The sequence below is a fragment of the Astyanax mexicanus genome, chromosome 9, assembly GCF_023375975.1.
Source record: "Astyanax mexicanus isolate ESR-SI-001 chromosome 9, AstMex3_surface, whole genome shotgun sequence".
In the NCBI taxonomy this organism is placed as follows: domain Eukaryota; kingdom Metazoa; phylum Chordata; class Actinopteri; order Characiformes; family Acestrorhamphidae; genus Astyanax; species Astyanax mexicanus.
The window spans coordinates 26,044,771-26,063,318 of NC_064416.1; the positions used below are offsets into that span (position 1 = coordinate 26,044,771).

Genomic DNA, 18,548 nt, shown 5'->3' on the forward strand with positions numbered 1-18,548 from the left:
TTCAGTGTCAGTACAAGTTTAAGGTGGGATTGTGTACGTGTGTGTGGTCATCGTCTGTTCTGCTGACAAAGCCTTTACACCAGAAGCAACACTGTACCATGCAAACATTGATCCAACTTATGCAAACGTCTGTGGATCCATATGAAGCTATAGTAGCTCTGACCTCTACAAATGAACCTGAAGAGATGTGACCGCTGTGGTCCACCATAAAGCTGCTGTTTGAGGGGATAAAACACAAAGGAATTTAAAATATCCCTTTAGCTTAATCACTCATATACGGCATTTATATAGAGAACTGTATTTTTACATTTAAAGTGCTGTTGTTCGCTTACTATAGTTTTTTTTAAAAAGGGGCCATTGAACAGAGCACTGACATGCCTCTTCACAACAGTGTTTCAGTTTGTGTAAAATGTTTTAAAATCTGAACAAATAAAGCCCACAAGTTTGGCACCTCAATATCACTTGCCTACGTGTCCTACATGCAGTTCTGCAGACCAAAGAATGCTTTTCTTTACAACTTTGTCATTTTAGTGCTGCAGAGTGCCTGCACTGCCCCTAACGTTTTGTATGTACTGAGAGTTCTGTGTGTTCTGAAGACTAATATACTAAACAGATGCACTGCGCATGAATAAACCTGCAGTTAACAGCACATAGATCCGTAGCCTTCCACATTTCTGGACAATTATGTTTTTTTTTATTATAATAATAATAATTTAAACACATTTAACCCACTACTGAAAGCTCTTTTGAGCACTAAAGCTGCAACAGGAGAGGTTTGAGTTCAGAGTACAGGGTTAGTTAGTAGAAGTGTGGGTGTGCAAGTTCAGTTGACCTGGGTTTTGGTCACATTGGTTGCTAAAGGCAGTGGTGCTGAAGGAGAGGAACACAGTCCTGGTCAGGTTCAGTTCTTCACAGGAGTATTGTTGGAAAATGCAGTTTCAAATTCCGGTATCGATCCTGATTAATGATCATTTTTGTCTTTCACCTTCTGTGTAAGAGTTTTTTGTGTATGTTCGGAATACAGATTTGTGGCCGTTCAGTATTAATTGTGTGTGCGTGTGCGAGTGTGTGTGTGTGTGTGTGTGTTTAGTCTGCCTAGGCTCTGGGTGTCGTGGGAATAGTTCTGCTCTGGAACAGCTGGCAGAAAACTGTGTGTAATCATGGGCTTTATGTGACATGCTTTAGTATGCAGGTGTGTGTGTGTGTGTGTGTGTGTGTGTGTGTGTGTGTGCTCTCTTGCTCCTCATGCATTCTACATATTTTCTTTCTGTCTCTCTCTCTGTTATTCTTTCTTTATTTCTCTCTCCTTTGTTGTTATTTCCCTCTTATACTCTTTCTCCGTATATTAATATCTCCCTCATTTCTAACTTTCTCTGTCTAATATCTCATATAATTCTTTTTTTCTTTTCTCTGTCTCTCTGTCTCTCACTTTGTCTCTGTTATCACAGTTTTCTCGTTTTTTTCCTTTCTCTTATCTCTTTTATATTATATTTATATTATATTCAAGATCCAAATAAACTTTATTGGCATGATTTTTGATGGCAACAATATTGCCAAAGCATTTCAGCAATAAAAACAACAGCAAATGTAACTACAAAATAAGTGACAATAGTTAAAAATGTCTATAATTGTAATAAGACTGATATTTACACAATATGTACATATACTTTTATATATTTATATCTATACGCATGAAAATCGTTTGACTATAAATGTATTTTTACATAAATCATTACTTTTATCTTTTTCACACTTTCTCTTTCTCTTATCTATCCCACACTCCCTGCTGCACCTTTAGCCGTATGAGGGTATGTGTAATAAGCATGTGCAGAACATGGGGGTAAGTATGTTCTGGAGATTGAGCACAAATAAATGGGCACTAAACCTCTATATAGTCACTGTGTGTACAGTAGTGTGTGTCCCTGTGTGTTCTTGTTAGCCTGCCAGATCCATGATAACATCACACTCATCATACTAAAGAACGTTATGTTCATGCTGTTTAATGACCTCATGGTTCCTGCTTTGGCATGTGGTGATAAATATGTGCTGACATGGTTGCTGTCATGGGTCTGAGGAAGTGCCCTACCTGCTCATTTCTAACAGGAGATGAGGTCCGTACAGCATTAGTCAGAGGTTGGGTCCTTCTGAATGACTGTTGTTAAGTTTATTATTAATAAACAGTTGGACATACTGAAGCATACAAAACTGATGGGTATAGGGCATTACTGGTTACGTTAACAAAGTACATAACCATACACAAAGTGTACAGTGCTACCACACCATTTTTCCTCAGCCTACAGGCTTATTCATACATTTCTGAGAGTTACTTTCCTATAAAAGTCCCTCAAGCCTGTGATAGAATGGCACATAGACAGGTAGTCTCCGCAGACCAACACCGGCTGTTGAGTGGGTAATATTGAAGTGCTCTGTGACTTTAAATGTGCTACTTAGAGAACCGATGCTATGAGGCAGTTCATGAAATGCCTGGTCTGCTAGATATAGTCTGGGCAACTGTAGGTGCTGTTATTATAAACTGAAAGTGTGGCTTAAACAACAGCTCAAGATCATGCAAGTTCGCAACGAAGCGATTCTGGAAAGTGCTTAAAAAAAACAATCGCATACACCCTCAAAAACAAAACAAAAAAAGACTGGTAATGAGAGAAAATAAATAACTAAACAGGGACACAGATAATTCTATTTATGATTTGGAACAAAAGAAGTATCCACAAAAGACTGAATCTTTGAGATGCAAATGCCATTATAGTACTGGTACACAAAAAGCAGGGACACAAGCATGAGCTAAACACCCCTGATCACTGATCACACAAAATACACTGAATAAAGAACAACACTAGCAAACCTTATTTGAGTGCAAATATATCTGTGATGGACCCTCTATATACAAGATAAATAAAGGTATATTTAAATAGAAACATTCATTTTTGTCAGAATAAACAGTATTCCAAATCCAAATTCTTTTTTGAAAGAAATGCTCTGTGCATATAGACTGATCAGCAGCAAGTCCGAAAAGGAAGAAAAGAAACAAAGTAACCCCTGAACCTTTTCCAATCTCTGGAATATAATCAAGAGGAAGATGGATGATCACAAGCCATCAAACCAAGCTGAATTGCTTGAATTTTTGCACCAGGAGTGGCATAAAGTTATCCAAAAGCAGTGTGTAAGACTGGTGGAGGAGAAACATGCTAAGATGCATGGGAACTGTAATTAAAAACCAGGGTTATTTCACCAAATATTGATTTCTGATTTATATGAACATAAACTTGTTTTCTTTGCATTATTTGAGGTCTAAAAGTTATGCATCTTTTTAGTTATTTCAGCATTTTCTAATTTTCTGCAAATAAATGCTCTAAATGACAATATTTTTATTTGGAATTTGGAAGAAAAGTTGTCTGTAGTTTATAGAATAAAACAACAATGTTCATTTTGCTCAAACATATCCCTATAAATAGCAAAATGAGAAAAACTGATTCAAAAACTGAAGTGGTCTCTATTTTCATCCAGAGCTGTATATGCATACTGTCTGAACCACTGCACTTAAATATTTTATATATTGTTTTTCCACACTGTCACTTTTTTCCGTTTGGGGAGAAAAATCCCTTTTAAGAAAACATTTTTCCAGTTATGAATCTAGTGACTACTAAACTGATGGATGAGTAGATGATCTGGCTTTGGCAGATACCAGGAGAGCCTTATGTAACAGACTACATATAGTTGTAAAGTTTGGTGGAGGATATAAAATGGTGGTTGTTTTTCATAATTTTGACTCTTAAGTTCCAGTAGAGGATACTGTACTGTGGTGAATGTATAGCAGGATGTGCATGGTGTCAATTCCTTGAGATCATGTTTTCTGTTGACTTCCAGAGTTTCTAGTGCCACTTCCCTTTTGTTGTGGTCCACAAACGGATAAAGGTGGAGTGCCTTCCATTAAACGGCCATTTGCACCACACACACCTGCACACACTGTAATGCAAGAATCATTTTCATTCTCGTCTCTCATGAAAGAGCTTCCAGTGTGACTCACCTGAGCGTGAAACAGTTTGTCCTTGGACCTTTGCTTCTCTCCAGCACTCTCAAAAGATTCCTGACCCTCCCCCTTTCTCCCCTAAAGCTCCCCCATCGCCCCCGCACCCCCAGCGCCCCACCAGTGTGATGGCTTCAGCTCTTTTTCCTGACACACATCGTTTAACATTTCATTATGCCAGCCAAGCGCAGCGTCAGTGTGAAGATGACTTCTGTATCATTCAAAATGGACATCTTTGTTCCCTCAGCACAAGAAATAGCACCACCAGTTGTTTTGATATTTGCTTTCTTCTTTGATCATTGCTTGTGTTCCACTTGCTTCTCCATGCATGTCCTCCCTCTGTTTCAGTCTCTTTGGCTGACACTTCCTGCATTTTTCCCACCATTTATTGTGATGCATTTGTGCTGTTTTCTGTTTTCTCTTCGCTGACGTGCAGAGTCTGTTTTAGAGTTGAGTTTTTCTTCTCTTACGGACATCTTGTGCACAGCTGCAGAGACTCATTTAGCCAGTGTTGAAATTTGCTAAAGGGGGTGGTCCAGCAGACTAAGACACTGCTATTATGATCTGAGGGTCACTGATTTGAATCGCAGGTCATGCTGCTTGCCATCAGCAGCCGGAGTCCGAGAGAGTATAATTGTCCATGCCTTAAGAGGGGTGGGTACTAGGATTTTCTCCTCACATCACTGCTAGTGTGATGTTGGTCAGTACAGTTGCTGTTGGCTTATGTGTGCTGCACTTTCCTCTGAGTGCATTGACTGCCTAGCAAGTTTGCATCGATGGCAGTTCAAAAAGAAGCAATGCTGATATTGCATATGCTAGTCTTTATCCATGTAGTGTTTGGGGCCTTTAGAATTGAGGAGACAATGAAGTAAAATTACATTACATGTTTATAAAATGTGTGAAAGTACCAGAATAAAGGCTTTTAACACCACAGACTAGATACCCCTTTCCAGAGCACGTCACTCAACCCAGTACATTGAGAGTCAACAGTCAGTAGGAACTATGACTAACAGTGCAGTTCTTTAAAGTACCGCACAAATTGTTAAAGCATGATGACCTGGTTTGTCTGGCTCTCAATCAGTATTGGTGATTAGTATTGTACGGTGGCCGAGAAAGCCCAACGCAGTGCAAATTGAAAAGCGCTGCAAAAGCACAAAACACATCCATCAAAATTACAACACAGGCGCAGCAAATAGAAAAACGCGCTGCAAATAGAAAAACGCGCTGCAAATACAACCACAACACAACGGAAGTGAGTCACAACACAACAGAATTTTCCCGGGGGACCTTAAAAGATACTGTACCAGCTAAGCTGCGTCTTCAGTAACGTCTCGGACTTCACTATGTGTAAAAGGACAATAAGTGGCAAACAAGGCGTTTTGTGAAGCAGAACTTTTAATAATATGCACACAACCGTGGTAATCACAGATAATAAACATAACTTACTTTTCAGAAGCTTGGTTCCCACTTATGGTCCTTTGTACACAGCTGGTACAGCATCTTTTAAGGTCCCCCGGGAAAATTCCGTTGTGTTGTGTCTCACTTCTGTTGTGTTGTGGTTCTATTTGCAGCGCGTTTTTCTATTTGCTGCGCCTGTGTTGTAATTTTGATGGATGTGTTTTGTGCTTTTGCAGCGCTTTTCAATTTGCACTGCGTTGGGCTTTCTCGGCCACCGTAGTATTGACTCCAAAACACTGATCAGTGTGTCTCTACTTATGGCATTTTTGATTTCCCTTTTTTAACGTCAAGATCACTTTATGCTGAAATGACTCCTCTATAGACCCTATAGACCCTGCTGCAGTGTTTTAATCCTCACCTCTCTCTTGCAGTGTGAAGAGGCCAGCAGGGATGGGCAGCATCCTGAACCGTATTGGATCCAAGAAGCAGAAGATGAGCACGCTGGAAAAGTCCAAGCTGGACTGGGATAGCTTCAAAACAGAAGAGGGCATCGGCGATGAGCTGGCCATCCACAACCGAGGAAAAGAAGGGTGAGTCTGTTACACTGAGGGTTTAGTAGGGAAACACTTATTCTAGGCTGATAATTATAAACACATTTATTTGGCTTTGTTCAAATATTGATAACCTAACTGATTATTTATAACTGAAAAAAAATAATAGAACAAATTAATAGATTAATTAATATATGAACAGGCTGTGTATTGGCAGCAGTAATGTGTATCACAGTGCAGGGCTTATGATTCAATATATTGTGATATTGTAAGATATTTAAAATCAAATTTTAGAGAAAATATCTTACTATAAAACACACACTAAGAACGGTGTAAAAGAAATGTTTACTGTTTATACAGTCAGAACAGAGGTATGTACAACACTGCCCTCTAGTGGGTGGGGTTTAAACACAGCACAAAATGAACCACTGTCTGACACCAGTTTTTACATGTATACTAATAATTAAAAAAATGTGTCCTTTAAAGAATCGATAGAGTTTGCATCTGGTGCGATCACTAATGAGTTGGAATATAAGTACATCAGTATATAAGCTGAGTAAATACAGTAAGCTATTTGTACAATAACCTCTTTACTGAGTATATAAAGGATCCTAACAGTACTTACACAGACTACTTACAGTACTTCCTGAATGAAAAAAGCCAGATTGTATAGTGCAGATATTTAAAGAATGTTTACATAAATAAATAATACTGCATAATTCAGTAGAACAACGTTATTTATTTGTTTCTTTGTTATTCCTTTTTCTTCCCTAATCAGTCATTTAACCATAAAGTTTAATTTTCAATGTTCATGATGATGATTCTCCACATTGTTGGCTTTCTCTTGCTCTCTTTTCGGACTTGCCTCTCATTTATACACTGCAAAAATTCAGGTTGAACTTCATAAACCTATATTTAGTCATAGAAGAGCCTTTAGGCTTTAAGTACCATGCTCAAATGTACAGCCTCGTTCAGGTGAGTAGTAAAGCCATTACAGTTTGCACTACTGGTTCTGAGTCAGCATCCCCTTGAGCACTACTTAGCATTCTATCTACAGCAACCCTGTAGTTCCTCTGCACACCTATTGCTGTCATTAACACGCTGCAGCCTACACTTGTGCTTTTTAACAGCACTATTAGAGGAGAACGAGTGGTGCTGTTAGTGTGTACAGCGTGCCTCTGTATCTGTTTGTCAAGAATCATTTTTGTCTAGAAATGCTGGTTGGATGCAGCCACTGTATATATATATATATATATATATATATATATATATATATATATATATATATATATATATATATATATATATATATATATATATATATATAAGACTGACCCAGGTCTGTATTTTTGTCTCTGTTTAAAGCAAAAGCTTTTAACAAACATATACATTTTAAAGCACAGTGTTGCTCAGTATTGATTATTTTTTGCACTTATTTGGCCAAACATCAGAAAGATGGCATTTTTGTTTTTTGTACAAATAATTTTGGTAGCTAAATATTTTGTGCATTTTGTGCTAGTTAATAAAAGGCTTTAAACGTAGAAGAACTGGAGAGTTTGGCATGTGTCTCCAAATTTGGGATTAAAAGGCTGGGAACATTCCTTGCCTTCTGTAGGAGGATGCAAAACTAATAAACTTCAGTCAAAAGAAGAGAAGGAGGGAGAAGTCACAGATGGATGGAGTTCAATTCATACTCAAACTTGCATAAGAAGCAAATGACAAAGTTCTTTCCATGTTTCATGTAAATGCTGTTGACCCCAGCCCTGATAAAAAGTGCGTAGATGGAAATAAAGAGCATATTTTTACTCTATATGCAGGAGGAAGAACATCTGTTATTCTCTGAACCGCAGAGTCATGTCTGGATGTATCTGTGGTGGGGCAGAAAGATGATGTGGGTATGGTAGAGCGGAAGTGTGGTACTGAGATGAGATATATTAAGCACTTTGGTACGGTTCTTAAAGTGACATAGTGGTCTACTGAACGAAATGATTCCAGGGGCTTGCCAGTAATTGTATAGACTGGGCTGCACTGAGGCATCTGCAGGGCTATGGAAATTACATGTTTTCATGTAAATAATATGTGTGCTCACAGGGAAACACTATTTTGGTTGTTTGTACCTATAATTAAGTTGTTTTCTGGTGTGTGTAAGTGTGTAGTCGATACAGCCTATGTAGCAGAGAGGCTTATGCTATGGATCAGTGAGAGGTACTCCTATATATATATCCTCTTGAGACCCTGCATCCTTATATGTGGACACTACTTTTCTGCTTCTCTGCACCATGATACTTCTTTTTGTTAAACGCTGATTCTTTGGTCTGATATGGAGGCACTGCCGGTAACACCTAGTTGTCACAAGACGACATTACACTCAACTGATTGAAAACAGTATGGCGGGAATCCCAGACAAAAGTTTCTACAGCCAGTTGAGATGTAGACAAGGGCCATGTAATAATCCTCATCAGATTTTATGAAACTAGTTTATTTCCTTTCTTTAGAAAGATTAAATTATTGCTATGTTAAAATAAACTATGATTCATATATGAGGACATTTTTCTTTTTATACTTGTAAGGTCCTAAGAATATCAAACAGATGTACACCAATCAAAAGTCCGCATCTCAGGAGGATACATATGCCTGTACTGGTGATAGAACACTGTGTTTCGGTGTGTTCTGTGAACGTATGAGTGGTTTTCTCCTGCAGGTCCAGCATGTGTGGGATGACATCTGTACTCCTCATGTCCGCCCACACATGCATTCACTCACCTACACAGAGCTGTCCTTTGGCATTAGCAACACCTGTGGTTGTTCCTCATGGATACACATGCTTGTACTTACTCTGGCCTACTTACCACACAGAACTGCACAGTACTTCTTACTCATCAGCGAATGGTCGAATGTGAGGGTGTATGCTAATTTTTACAGTTATATCACTTACATTTCAATGTATTGTACTCTGTTGTTACTCAACATTAGATAGTTACTGTTAGGTTTAAATCAAGTATCTCCAACAATTTAATGGACCAATAGATGAGGAAACTGAGGAAACATGGTGATTAAAGGAGAGCTGGTCATTACATAACAACCAGGTTCCTTGCAACATGTGTCGGAGAGACTGAGAGCGAGTCAATAGTTATTGTGAAGTTTTTTGGAAGGGTTGTTTTGCTGGTAGAAACAGAATTTCAGTTTATTCAGTCTATTCTATGTTCATATTATCTGCATAGTATCTGCAATTTCATATTTCTATTAAATATTATAAATATTGTAAAATATAAAAAAAAGTAAAAATGGTTAATTTATAAAAATAAATGTTTTCATTTGTAAAATAAGGTCACTTGCATATCTTTTATAAAGATTTTGACCAGGGGTGCCTATACTATAAATACTATAAATAGCATGGTGCTCATTTTGCATGGCAAAGTACCAATGTCATTTTGCTAAATTTTATGATATGCCTTTTGTGGATTTTGAGGATTATATGTATATTATATATATTTTGCATGTACAGGTTATTCCCTAATCAATCACTTACAGTTTACCTCAGCTGGGGTGAAGTTATTCCTGACAGTCATAACATTTACACCTCTGTACTACGGAGGCTCATTGTGTGTAGATAGAAACGTGGCTTGGCGTGTGATTTCCAGATAACTGTGCATATCCAGGGTCAGCTCATACTTGACCGTAATTGTGAGCTTGACGAAAGGAGTCAAACGGTTCATTTTTAAATATACAAAAGCTTTAAGAGCTAATAACAAGTCAGCAGGTGCCACTATATTAAAATATCACTACATAAGCCACATTACTGTGGCATGTGGTGTTTATAAATCAGCTTTCCGCTTTCTCTCTGGCCCACCTCCCGACAACCTTTCAAGATGGCGAGGAGAATGGAATAAATAAACAGGCAGATTGTGAATGTAATAGCACCTGTGAGCCATTTAGAAAGATGTTTTTGTTCCCCAGCCTATTAATATATAATGACCCTGGTCTAGGGATACAATCACAGGACTAAAAATCTCACTGGACAGAAAAATCTTTCTGGACTGGTAGTTGGCTGCAGTTAACTGGGTATTTAGCTCTGCTTAGCCGGGAAGCTATATAAGTTACTATCAAATTGAGTATAATGGCAGATAATTACATACCTTCTACAGTACATTACAGCTGATTTAGTTTTTGTGTAAATCTCTATTTATAACTGCTGTGATCGTGTCTCATCTGTGGACATAATTTAGCAATTAGCTAAATTATTGACCAGCTTTGCCAAAAATAAAATCACACAATACATGATTAAATCAGCTGATAATAGAGTTTACCCATTGACTACGAAGTCTTATCGTCTCAAAAGTATTGGGACATCTGTTAATTCAGTGTGTTCTCTTCTGAAAGCAATTCATAATAATAGCTTAAGCTCATTCTGTTGGAGTAATTGTACAGACTGTTTTTCATCATTTAAACAAACCATAATTTTCTTTGACGCATTTAGGTGGCTTTTATCTGGGGTGCTACTATCTTGTTGTTGTTTTTTTTAAGAATGTTAACTCAGATTAACTCATCCTGTGCAACAGAGGTAACTCTGTCCTGATGAGAGCCAGTTTCATCATAACTTTGTGATGGTCTTTGCACCTGCATGTGAGGATACTTTCAAAGTTGACTGACCTTCATTACTTACTTTTTTTAGTTTACTAAATAATTTCATGATGACTTTAGCATTAATACTATTGAGAATTTGTTTTTTTGATAATGAAAAAACACCTAATTTTAGATGTGTCAAAACTTTTGGTCAGTTCTGTATAATGTATCAAATTGTAATATCCATTCCAAGTATACACATGTACACACACAAAATATTGTGTCAATGTCCCTCTTTTATTTTCTTTCATTGACCTTCTCACTTATTCTAGCAGACTAATTATTCTGTACTGGCTGGTAAATGTGAGCTCTCCTGGGTAGTTTGCTGGAATGACAGTGTTTCACTGAGTTTTGTGTTCACCCTTGGGCTTCCTGACGTCTCCATTCATCTCCCCATCTGGAAGCCCTCAAGCACCCCTGCCTTCGAAGGTCTCTATAGTTACCCAGCTAACTGCTGATGGTGTGTGTGTGTGTGTATGCGTGTTTGTGTGTGGGGTCTCTGATGTATCATCCCTGGAGAAACCCCTAGCAACGATCCGGTGATGCTCCTGGGTATGGGTAAACTGTGGTGAGGGGTGTGGGGGTTTAAAGCTGGGGGTTACTAGAGTAGGTCTTTACTCAAGGGGATGCTAATCTACAATGACATCATCTTTACACACAAAGGCCTGCATCTCACAGAGTAGTGCTGTTAAACCCTGCAGCGCCTGATGAAATCTTGAGTCTTGAGGCCTACATCAATTAGAGCAGCTCTTGTATGATTAGGACTGTGACTAACGATTTCAGACACGTAGGCCCAACCCCTCTGTTTTACATGAACACACCTAGGAATAGGGTGTCCTTATTCTTATTGGGACAGAGTAGTGTATTTCTTTTGTTATAAACTAGGATAACCATTGATTTTATTCCGTTTAATGTAGTTCCAATGTATTATAGCACTTTTCTTTATAACAAGCATAAAAAACTAACTAGTAATATGTCTTTGTAGTTAGCTAACTAGGTAGCTAAATTGTCAATTCCAATATAATTTACTGAAGAATTAGGGGTGGGAGATCTTTCAGTCACCGCTCCCAGTTTATCAACAGACTATTGAGCTACCTGTCAGGTGCAGGAACAGGGAGAGGACGCGGAGGTGGACGCAAGTGCGAGTTACATTGATTAACATACATGAAATCAAATAATAAAAAAGAAACTGAGACCAAAAAAAACACAGGGACCACAAAACCTGACTGACGTAAACAACGCACAACCACGGACAAAGGAAAACAGTACAGGGGGACTATTTATACAAACAAACAAAGACGGGAAACAGGAAACACCTGGGAAGAGGGGGTGGAGCTACAAAACAGGTAGGCAGCAGAGGAGGAGACACAGGATAAACACAAGGCACGTGCGGAGAGTAAATAAACAGACAGGACAGAACAAATGAGAATGTGACACTACCTTTCTGCAGGTTTTAACCCAACCCAAATCGAACATGCACATTTATAGCCAATCAGGATGGATTATGGTCTACAGGAAGGAAACTCTCTAGGATCAGGGTTGGAGAACACCAAGCTGCAGGATAACAGAGGACAACTGACTGTCCAACTGAAAAAAAGACGAAAAATTGCAGATGTTAGAAGAGCTAAGCAGTGAAAAGACAAGAAGAGGGTGGATATGGTATTTTATCTTTTAATACTGTCCATGGGGAGCTTTCTGGTTGATTTTAGTGCAATGCTGTGAGAATAGAGATTTGCTGTAAGACTGCATTCAGTGACACTAGTGTTTGTGAGGTCAATGTGTTGGATGATGAACAACACAATAAATTCCACCCCAAAAAGTTTAGGATGGTCCACATGGTGGCCACCAGATCAATCGCCCCCTGACTTGACAAAGAAACAGACCCAGTTGCACAATGGGTGCAACTTAAAGTAGCAGAATATCATTCATTAGAATATTTTTGGACATACAATGTAGCAAAAATGAATAAAATGCCTCAAGTACACACATGCAGACAAACAAATACCTTCCCCTTTGGAAACTTGAGTTAAATTCCCCAAGCCCACCCCACTGCACCAGTAATAGTCCTTAGCAAGACTCCTAACAGTACATTTACTTACTTGTGTAACATGATTTAAATGTAAGCCACTCTGGATAAGAGAATCAGCCAAATGCCTTAAATGGGATAGAAAAGGACCCTGGAATTTAAAACCTGGGTTGGGGCTTTAAAATAATGCTCATCCGACAGTCCAAATTGCAGCTTGCTGCTGTTCCTCCTCTTCACTGTCACTTTAGGAGGGATGTGGTTTGGGAGGAGCATCAGCAGAGGGTGTGGAGGGCGTGGCAACCCACGATAAAGGCTGAAATAGCTCTGTATTTGCTCGTGTGGTCCACCCTGGCTGCCCACAGGCCTGGATTCAGCCCAAAAACATGACTCTTTAGCTTGAGATAAACTAAATCTGCAGATAAACTGCAGATCTTTCTGATCCTAGATCAGCAGTCTCACTTCTGAGATTTTACACTATGCAGAGTCCAACATCAGTCTGAGGCTGGCTCTATGGCCTGCCCCCCTTAGGGAGTTACACCCAGAGCCTCCACTCCCATTGGTTTGCTGTTACGGGAATAGGGATAGAGAGTAAACAGACTGGCAGATGGTATGGCAACTGATAAAATCTGATACAAACATCCAAAAAAAACTGCGTAAGGCTACATAAGTCATTGACTGTTCTGTATCACTTAGCTTGTCCAGAAATGCATGTGAGAAGCATGTCCTTCAGTATTTTCTTCCAGTGCAAATTACACTTCCTGACTCGAGTGGGAGCTCAGTTGCATACAATTCTGATTCTCACATACTGCTGCTTTAAACTAAAATTACAATAATGTAATGTTTATTTGTCCAGTTTTACTCTGTTAAAGCACTAATTAGACAAAAGTTTCTCTTCATAGCCACAAGACAATTTGGCCAACCTTAGTGTATTAATACATGGCACTTTTTTCATCTTTATTGAAACAAGGTGTATGAGCCAGTTGGAGATGGATCCAAACTAATCATAAATCAGCTTCATTTTATGCCATAATGCGCATGTTTGACACTTCTGGACTCGCTGTCATCTCGCTGATATAAAAAGCATATTTCACGAGTGTCCGCAGCTGGAGCTCTCCACTGAGGATTGGCAGGGCTGTAATAGAATATATAACATTAAAATATATTTCCACTCTTTCCTCAAGAGCCTCTCATCTCCATGTGCAGATGCAGCTGCTCCATGAGTTCTCTCTTTCAGCTCCTCCCCCAATACTGCTTTCAAACCCTGCATAACGACTCCAGCTAGAGGTTTGCTCTATATGCTCTGTAATGTCATCATGCATGAATTTGGCGTGAAAGTGTGCACATCTGTCTGGCAAGTCTGTTTCAAATGTTGTTAATGTATCCAGTAGAATGCAAGTACTTATTTCATTTAAGTGTTGAATGTTATATAATTAAATATTAAAATAGAAGTGCTGCAGGGGTATTGATGGATTGATGGGCCATTCAATTCGTGAAATTTTGTAGGCATTTAATGTTCCTTGATCCACAGTGTCATATATCATAATATATGGTCTAGGGCATTACCACCCACTGTCAGCAGCACAGTGGGTAGTAGTGATTGTGACTGGCTAAAAATGTCCTTGTTACAGTACATTTTGGGCATTTAAAAATCTTTTTGGTGAGAATGTGTAATTGCATTGAGCATTCAGAAAACTAATTATAATACAAGCAGTGTGGTTTAGTGTCCTTTCAGAGTCTAATTCTGTGTTTTTTGGTTTAATGATGTGTGAATGAGCAGACTAAGTTTGCCATTCGGATGTTTCCAGGTTCTCAGTAGTTTTTGTATCAGTGCCATTAACAGCACTGCAATTGCATAAATAACCAGCTAAATCTGTCATGGCTGGAAAAGCTCCTGGGACAGATCAGATTGTTTTTAAGAATAAAATATTTTGCCTTTGCTGGAATGGTAGCAGAAGCACACACATCATTTATGAGAATATTTTGTCCCCTTCTCACTCAGGCATGCTACTGCTTTCAATTTAAATAAAGCAGTTTTAAGGGGCTCTGCTTTAACCTAAAGCTATGTTCAAATTTAGCATTATCATGCAGTTCTTATGTAATACTTACATTATTTTTTTTTCTGATGAGATTGAGGAAATGAGGAGGCACATGTGGTGTCACAGGTGAAACTGAAAGGGGAGGGGGAGCTTTGAGCATAGGCCTCCTCCCAAAGTTTAGTCATTTCATAACTCTATACTCTATAGAGTTTGAAAGAGCTCAGTTCTGAAAAGGCCTGCATGTGCACATTTTCCAAATCAATACTGTTTGTGATCCATATGCATCATGAGCAAGTCATATTTGTGAGACAATCAATCGTGTGTAATTGAACTGAATAATTAGAACTGAATGATAATCAGCAGTAGATTTCACTAGGTTTCTCACATTAGTCTGAATCGATTTATTTATCTAAATATTGAACAAATCAACTATTTCACAATCCATCCTCTCCAGCATCCCCCCCTCTGTGCTGCTGCAGACATGCTGCTGCTGATGCATGAGAAAAATCAGATCTGTGTCACACTTTGGCAAAGCAATGATACAGTGCCTGGTATATGACTGCTACAAATGTATATGGAGTATATCAGGAAAAACACAGTTTTGTGAACTTTGAAAATATGCTATTGGGCCTTATTTCTGATATTAAACAATTATTAAAATGTTTTAGCATCACCATCTTAGTGTGCACATGCGCAATATTCACATTGGTTGTGAAATGTATAATATCACATAATTAAAGCAAATTAAATCATACACCTCATGCTTGAATACAAAATGTATGTGGGGTTCATGTGTTATTTTATTGTTATTTTTTTTTTTTTTTTTACAGTTTCTCAAAAAAACTCTTGTTTTGGTTTTTGCCTCAGCTTAGTGTCTTTTTAATTTCCCAAAAGCTGCCAAGTCAAATTGTGATTCAACCAACCTTTATTTACACTCAGATGATTGGCGTTTGCAGTTTAAACAGATTGGAAAACAACCTGAAACTAAATGTAATTAATGGGAACAGGCAGTTCATCCTTGACAGTCAAAGTATGCAAAAGTCATGGCTGTAGAAAACATGAGACCCAAGTCGCTACACATTACTGCAGGGTGATAGATCTATGGTGGCTGCACTGTTGAGAGATGATGTGCTGTCCTTAATTTCTTCACAAATCTGCAAGAGTTCTTAGGGGTGTAACTGTTGTTAATGGTGCCGATTTGCAATGATTTGATGATGAATAGGAATACTTTACTTTTTTACTTTGAACAGCTTTGTGAAAACAGAGGAAATCAGAAGAAAAAAAGCTTTGACACAACACTGTGTGCCACATTAGTTACATAATATGAATATTAGAACATAGCCTAAGCCTAAACCACTACTGTGTGCTGTCACTGGTGTTGCCCGCAGGCCCAAGGCTATGTAGAGAGGACACAGCAAAAAGTGCAGTGCTGCAGAAAAGCCCACAGTGGGGAGTGACATTGAAGAGGTGCTGTGTCATAACAGCGTAGCAGTGATTCTGCATATAGCATCAACCCCTCCCTAATGCACTCACTGACACACAAGAGAGGACAGACAGGAAGCTGTCTTTCATAAGAGAGATTTTTTTTTCTCTACTTCCCCCTGAATTTAAATTATAAAGAAAAAAAAAAACAAAGGAAACCTACAAAATCTTTGATCAACAGAATGCACTGCACTTTGTCAAAGTGCTTTTTAGGAGCTCTTACATCATGTATTTATTAACCTCTTGAACATGTTTTGTGACTTCTGGTAAGGATTAGTTTTCTGTTATTGCCTGAAAAAATATTATAAAATGGCTGAGCTAATCTTAAGTTATTGGAATGAGGAATGCAAGCTATGACCCACGGCAAGTTCTGTGTTAGAGAGATGAAGAAGAACCACATGGGTTACAAAGGTATTCACCATCTTATTTATATGTCAAATTACACAAAAAAGTGACAAAGTTTGGACATTCTGTATATTTCAATACACTTTTTACAATTTATTTTTATTATTTTATTTTTCTATTTTATTTTTAACACATTTGCTGTTTCCGAGCTGAGTTTAATAGTGTTTCAGAAATGTTTGGCACATTTTCTGTTAATTTATGTCATTTTTATTTAATACACGTTCTGTTAAATACTCATTTAAAAGTTCATCAAATATATAATTTAAAAAATAATGTTTAAGGTGTTTCCAAGGTTAAATGGAAATACACATTTTATTTTACAGAATTTATCATATTTTTAGCTGATAAATTTAGCTGAGTTTAAAAAAAATGTTAAAATGTTATGGCACATTTTAGGTTTTTGTCAATGTTACATTTAATGCATTTTTCCTTGCTTTAGGTACGTGGAGAGGAAAAACTTTCTGGAGAGAGTGGATCAGCGGCAGTTTGAGCTGGAGAAGAACGTGCGTCTGAGCAACATGAAAAGATGACTGGAGAATTCACAGGGTGGATCAGGTCACACATGGACTTTATACACTCACACACACTCACACACACACACAAACACACACACACACACATATTCACTCACTTTGTGCTGCAAGTCACTATTTGACTCTGTTGGCCGTCTCCTTGATTGGCAGTTCTCACACCTCCCGCTCCACAAGAGCTGCCCACTCATCCGTGGATGGAGCCAATTGAGATTCATATGGTCTTACCCTGTGTTGTGTATCCACTTCTGCTGACCTGACCTGTGTAAGAATGGAATCTGCTAAAACTCACTCGTGTCACTCAGAAACTGGATTCAGAAAGAACACAACAATCCAGAGAAATACAGGAACATTTACAGATCTCTAAAGCATTTATTTGTTTTATTTCAGAAAATGTAATTGTATATCATGGTATATCATTGTATATCAGTGCAGTGTTTCTCAGGCCAGTTTGCAAGTTAGAGAGGTTTTATCTACATTATTCTGTTTCCAAATACGGTTCCAGAACAATTTCAGCCCCAGCTCATGCTTGACCTGCTCTAACATGATTCTATTTTTCTCAGTCTAAGGAACCCTGTGTACTGCACTTGCAGTTTGATGCATGTTCTGTGCTCTTGCACACCTGGTTTAACTCATAATATAACTACTATGCTCTTGAAGAACTCAGTTTGGTGTGTTGAAGCAGGGAAATTCCAAAACCATTAGCAGAACATGGGATTTCCAAGTGGAGGACTGGCATCCATTGCTTGTAGGGAATTTTTACTCCAAGTACAAGAAGACAAACATCAGGGGTGTTCTCAGAATAGAAGAATAAGGGTGTGTAGTTGTTTGTCTCTCTGTTTGTGCTATTTCTCCTTTGAGATTTTGCGCCGTTAAGATTGATTGTATGATAATTACGTCTCTCGCCCCATAAACATTTTTTTTTTCTTTACCCTTTGACTTGAATAAATCAAATCATTTGGTTTGGTCTTTTTTTAAAATATGCCAATGCTTGCTTGTAATTGCTTTGCCCAGCTAATTAATGACTCTGACCTCTTCCCTAAGGGGGTGGGGCAGAGCTGGGGGGGTGATGTCATACTCAGTGCCTCTTGTCTCAGACAATTTCACCATGACTGACATACACAGCAGGACTACCCCCAATTTGCCCTGTGCCAGCGCAGCCCTCCAAGGGCTCAGAAGCTCAACACAACTGTCTGAAGAAAGATGTCTCACAGTTTTTCCTGCTGATCTTTTGTCTGTTGTGTCTCCTATTCACATTCCCCCTCACAGACATTCTCATTTTTAACCCATAGCAGAATTCAGTTTGCTCCTTTACTTAGTTTATGCTCGATTTTATGCCGCAGTAGCTCAGAAAACTATTAAATAACCCAATTTGTGTCAATTGCTATAAATAAATGTATCAATCAATAGATGCAAGTGCTCTATATTCCACCTACAATAACCTGGAAGAGGAAA

The 18,548-nt window shown here is 38.4% G+C and overlaps 1 protein-coding gene across 1 annotated transcript in view; it reads left to right on the forward strand.

The window, feature by feature from the left end:
• Positions 1-18,075, forward strand: part of cfdp1 (craniofacial development protein 1) — a 37,542-nt gene extending 19,467 nt beyond the window's left edge. The window contains exons 6-7 of the mRNA XM_007256215.4: positions 5,872-6,030; positions 17,003-18,075. Coding sequence (XP_007256277.2) covers positions 5,872-6,030; positions 17,003-17,093 — 250 coding nt within the window. The 3' untranslated portion in view covers positions 17,094-18,075. The remainder of the gene's footprint in view (positions 1-5,871; positions 6,031-17,002) is intronic.
• Positions 18,076-18,548: the final 473 nt, after the last annotated feature.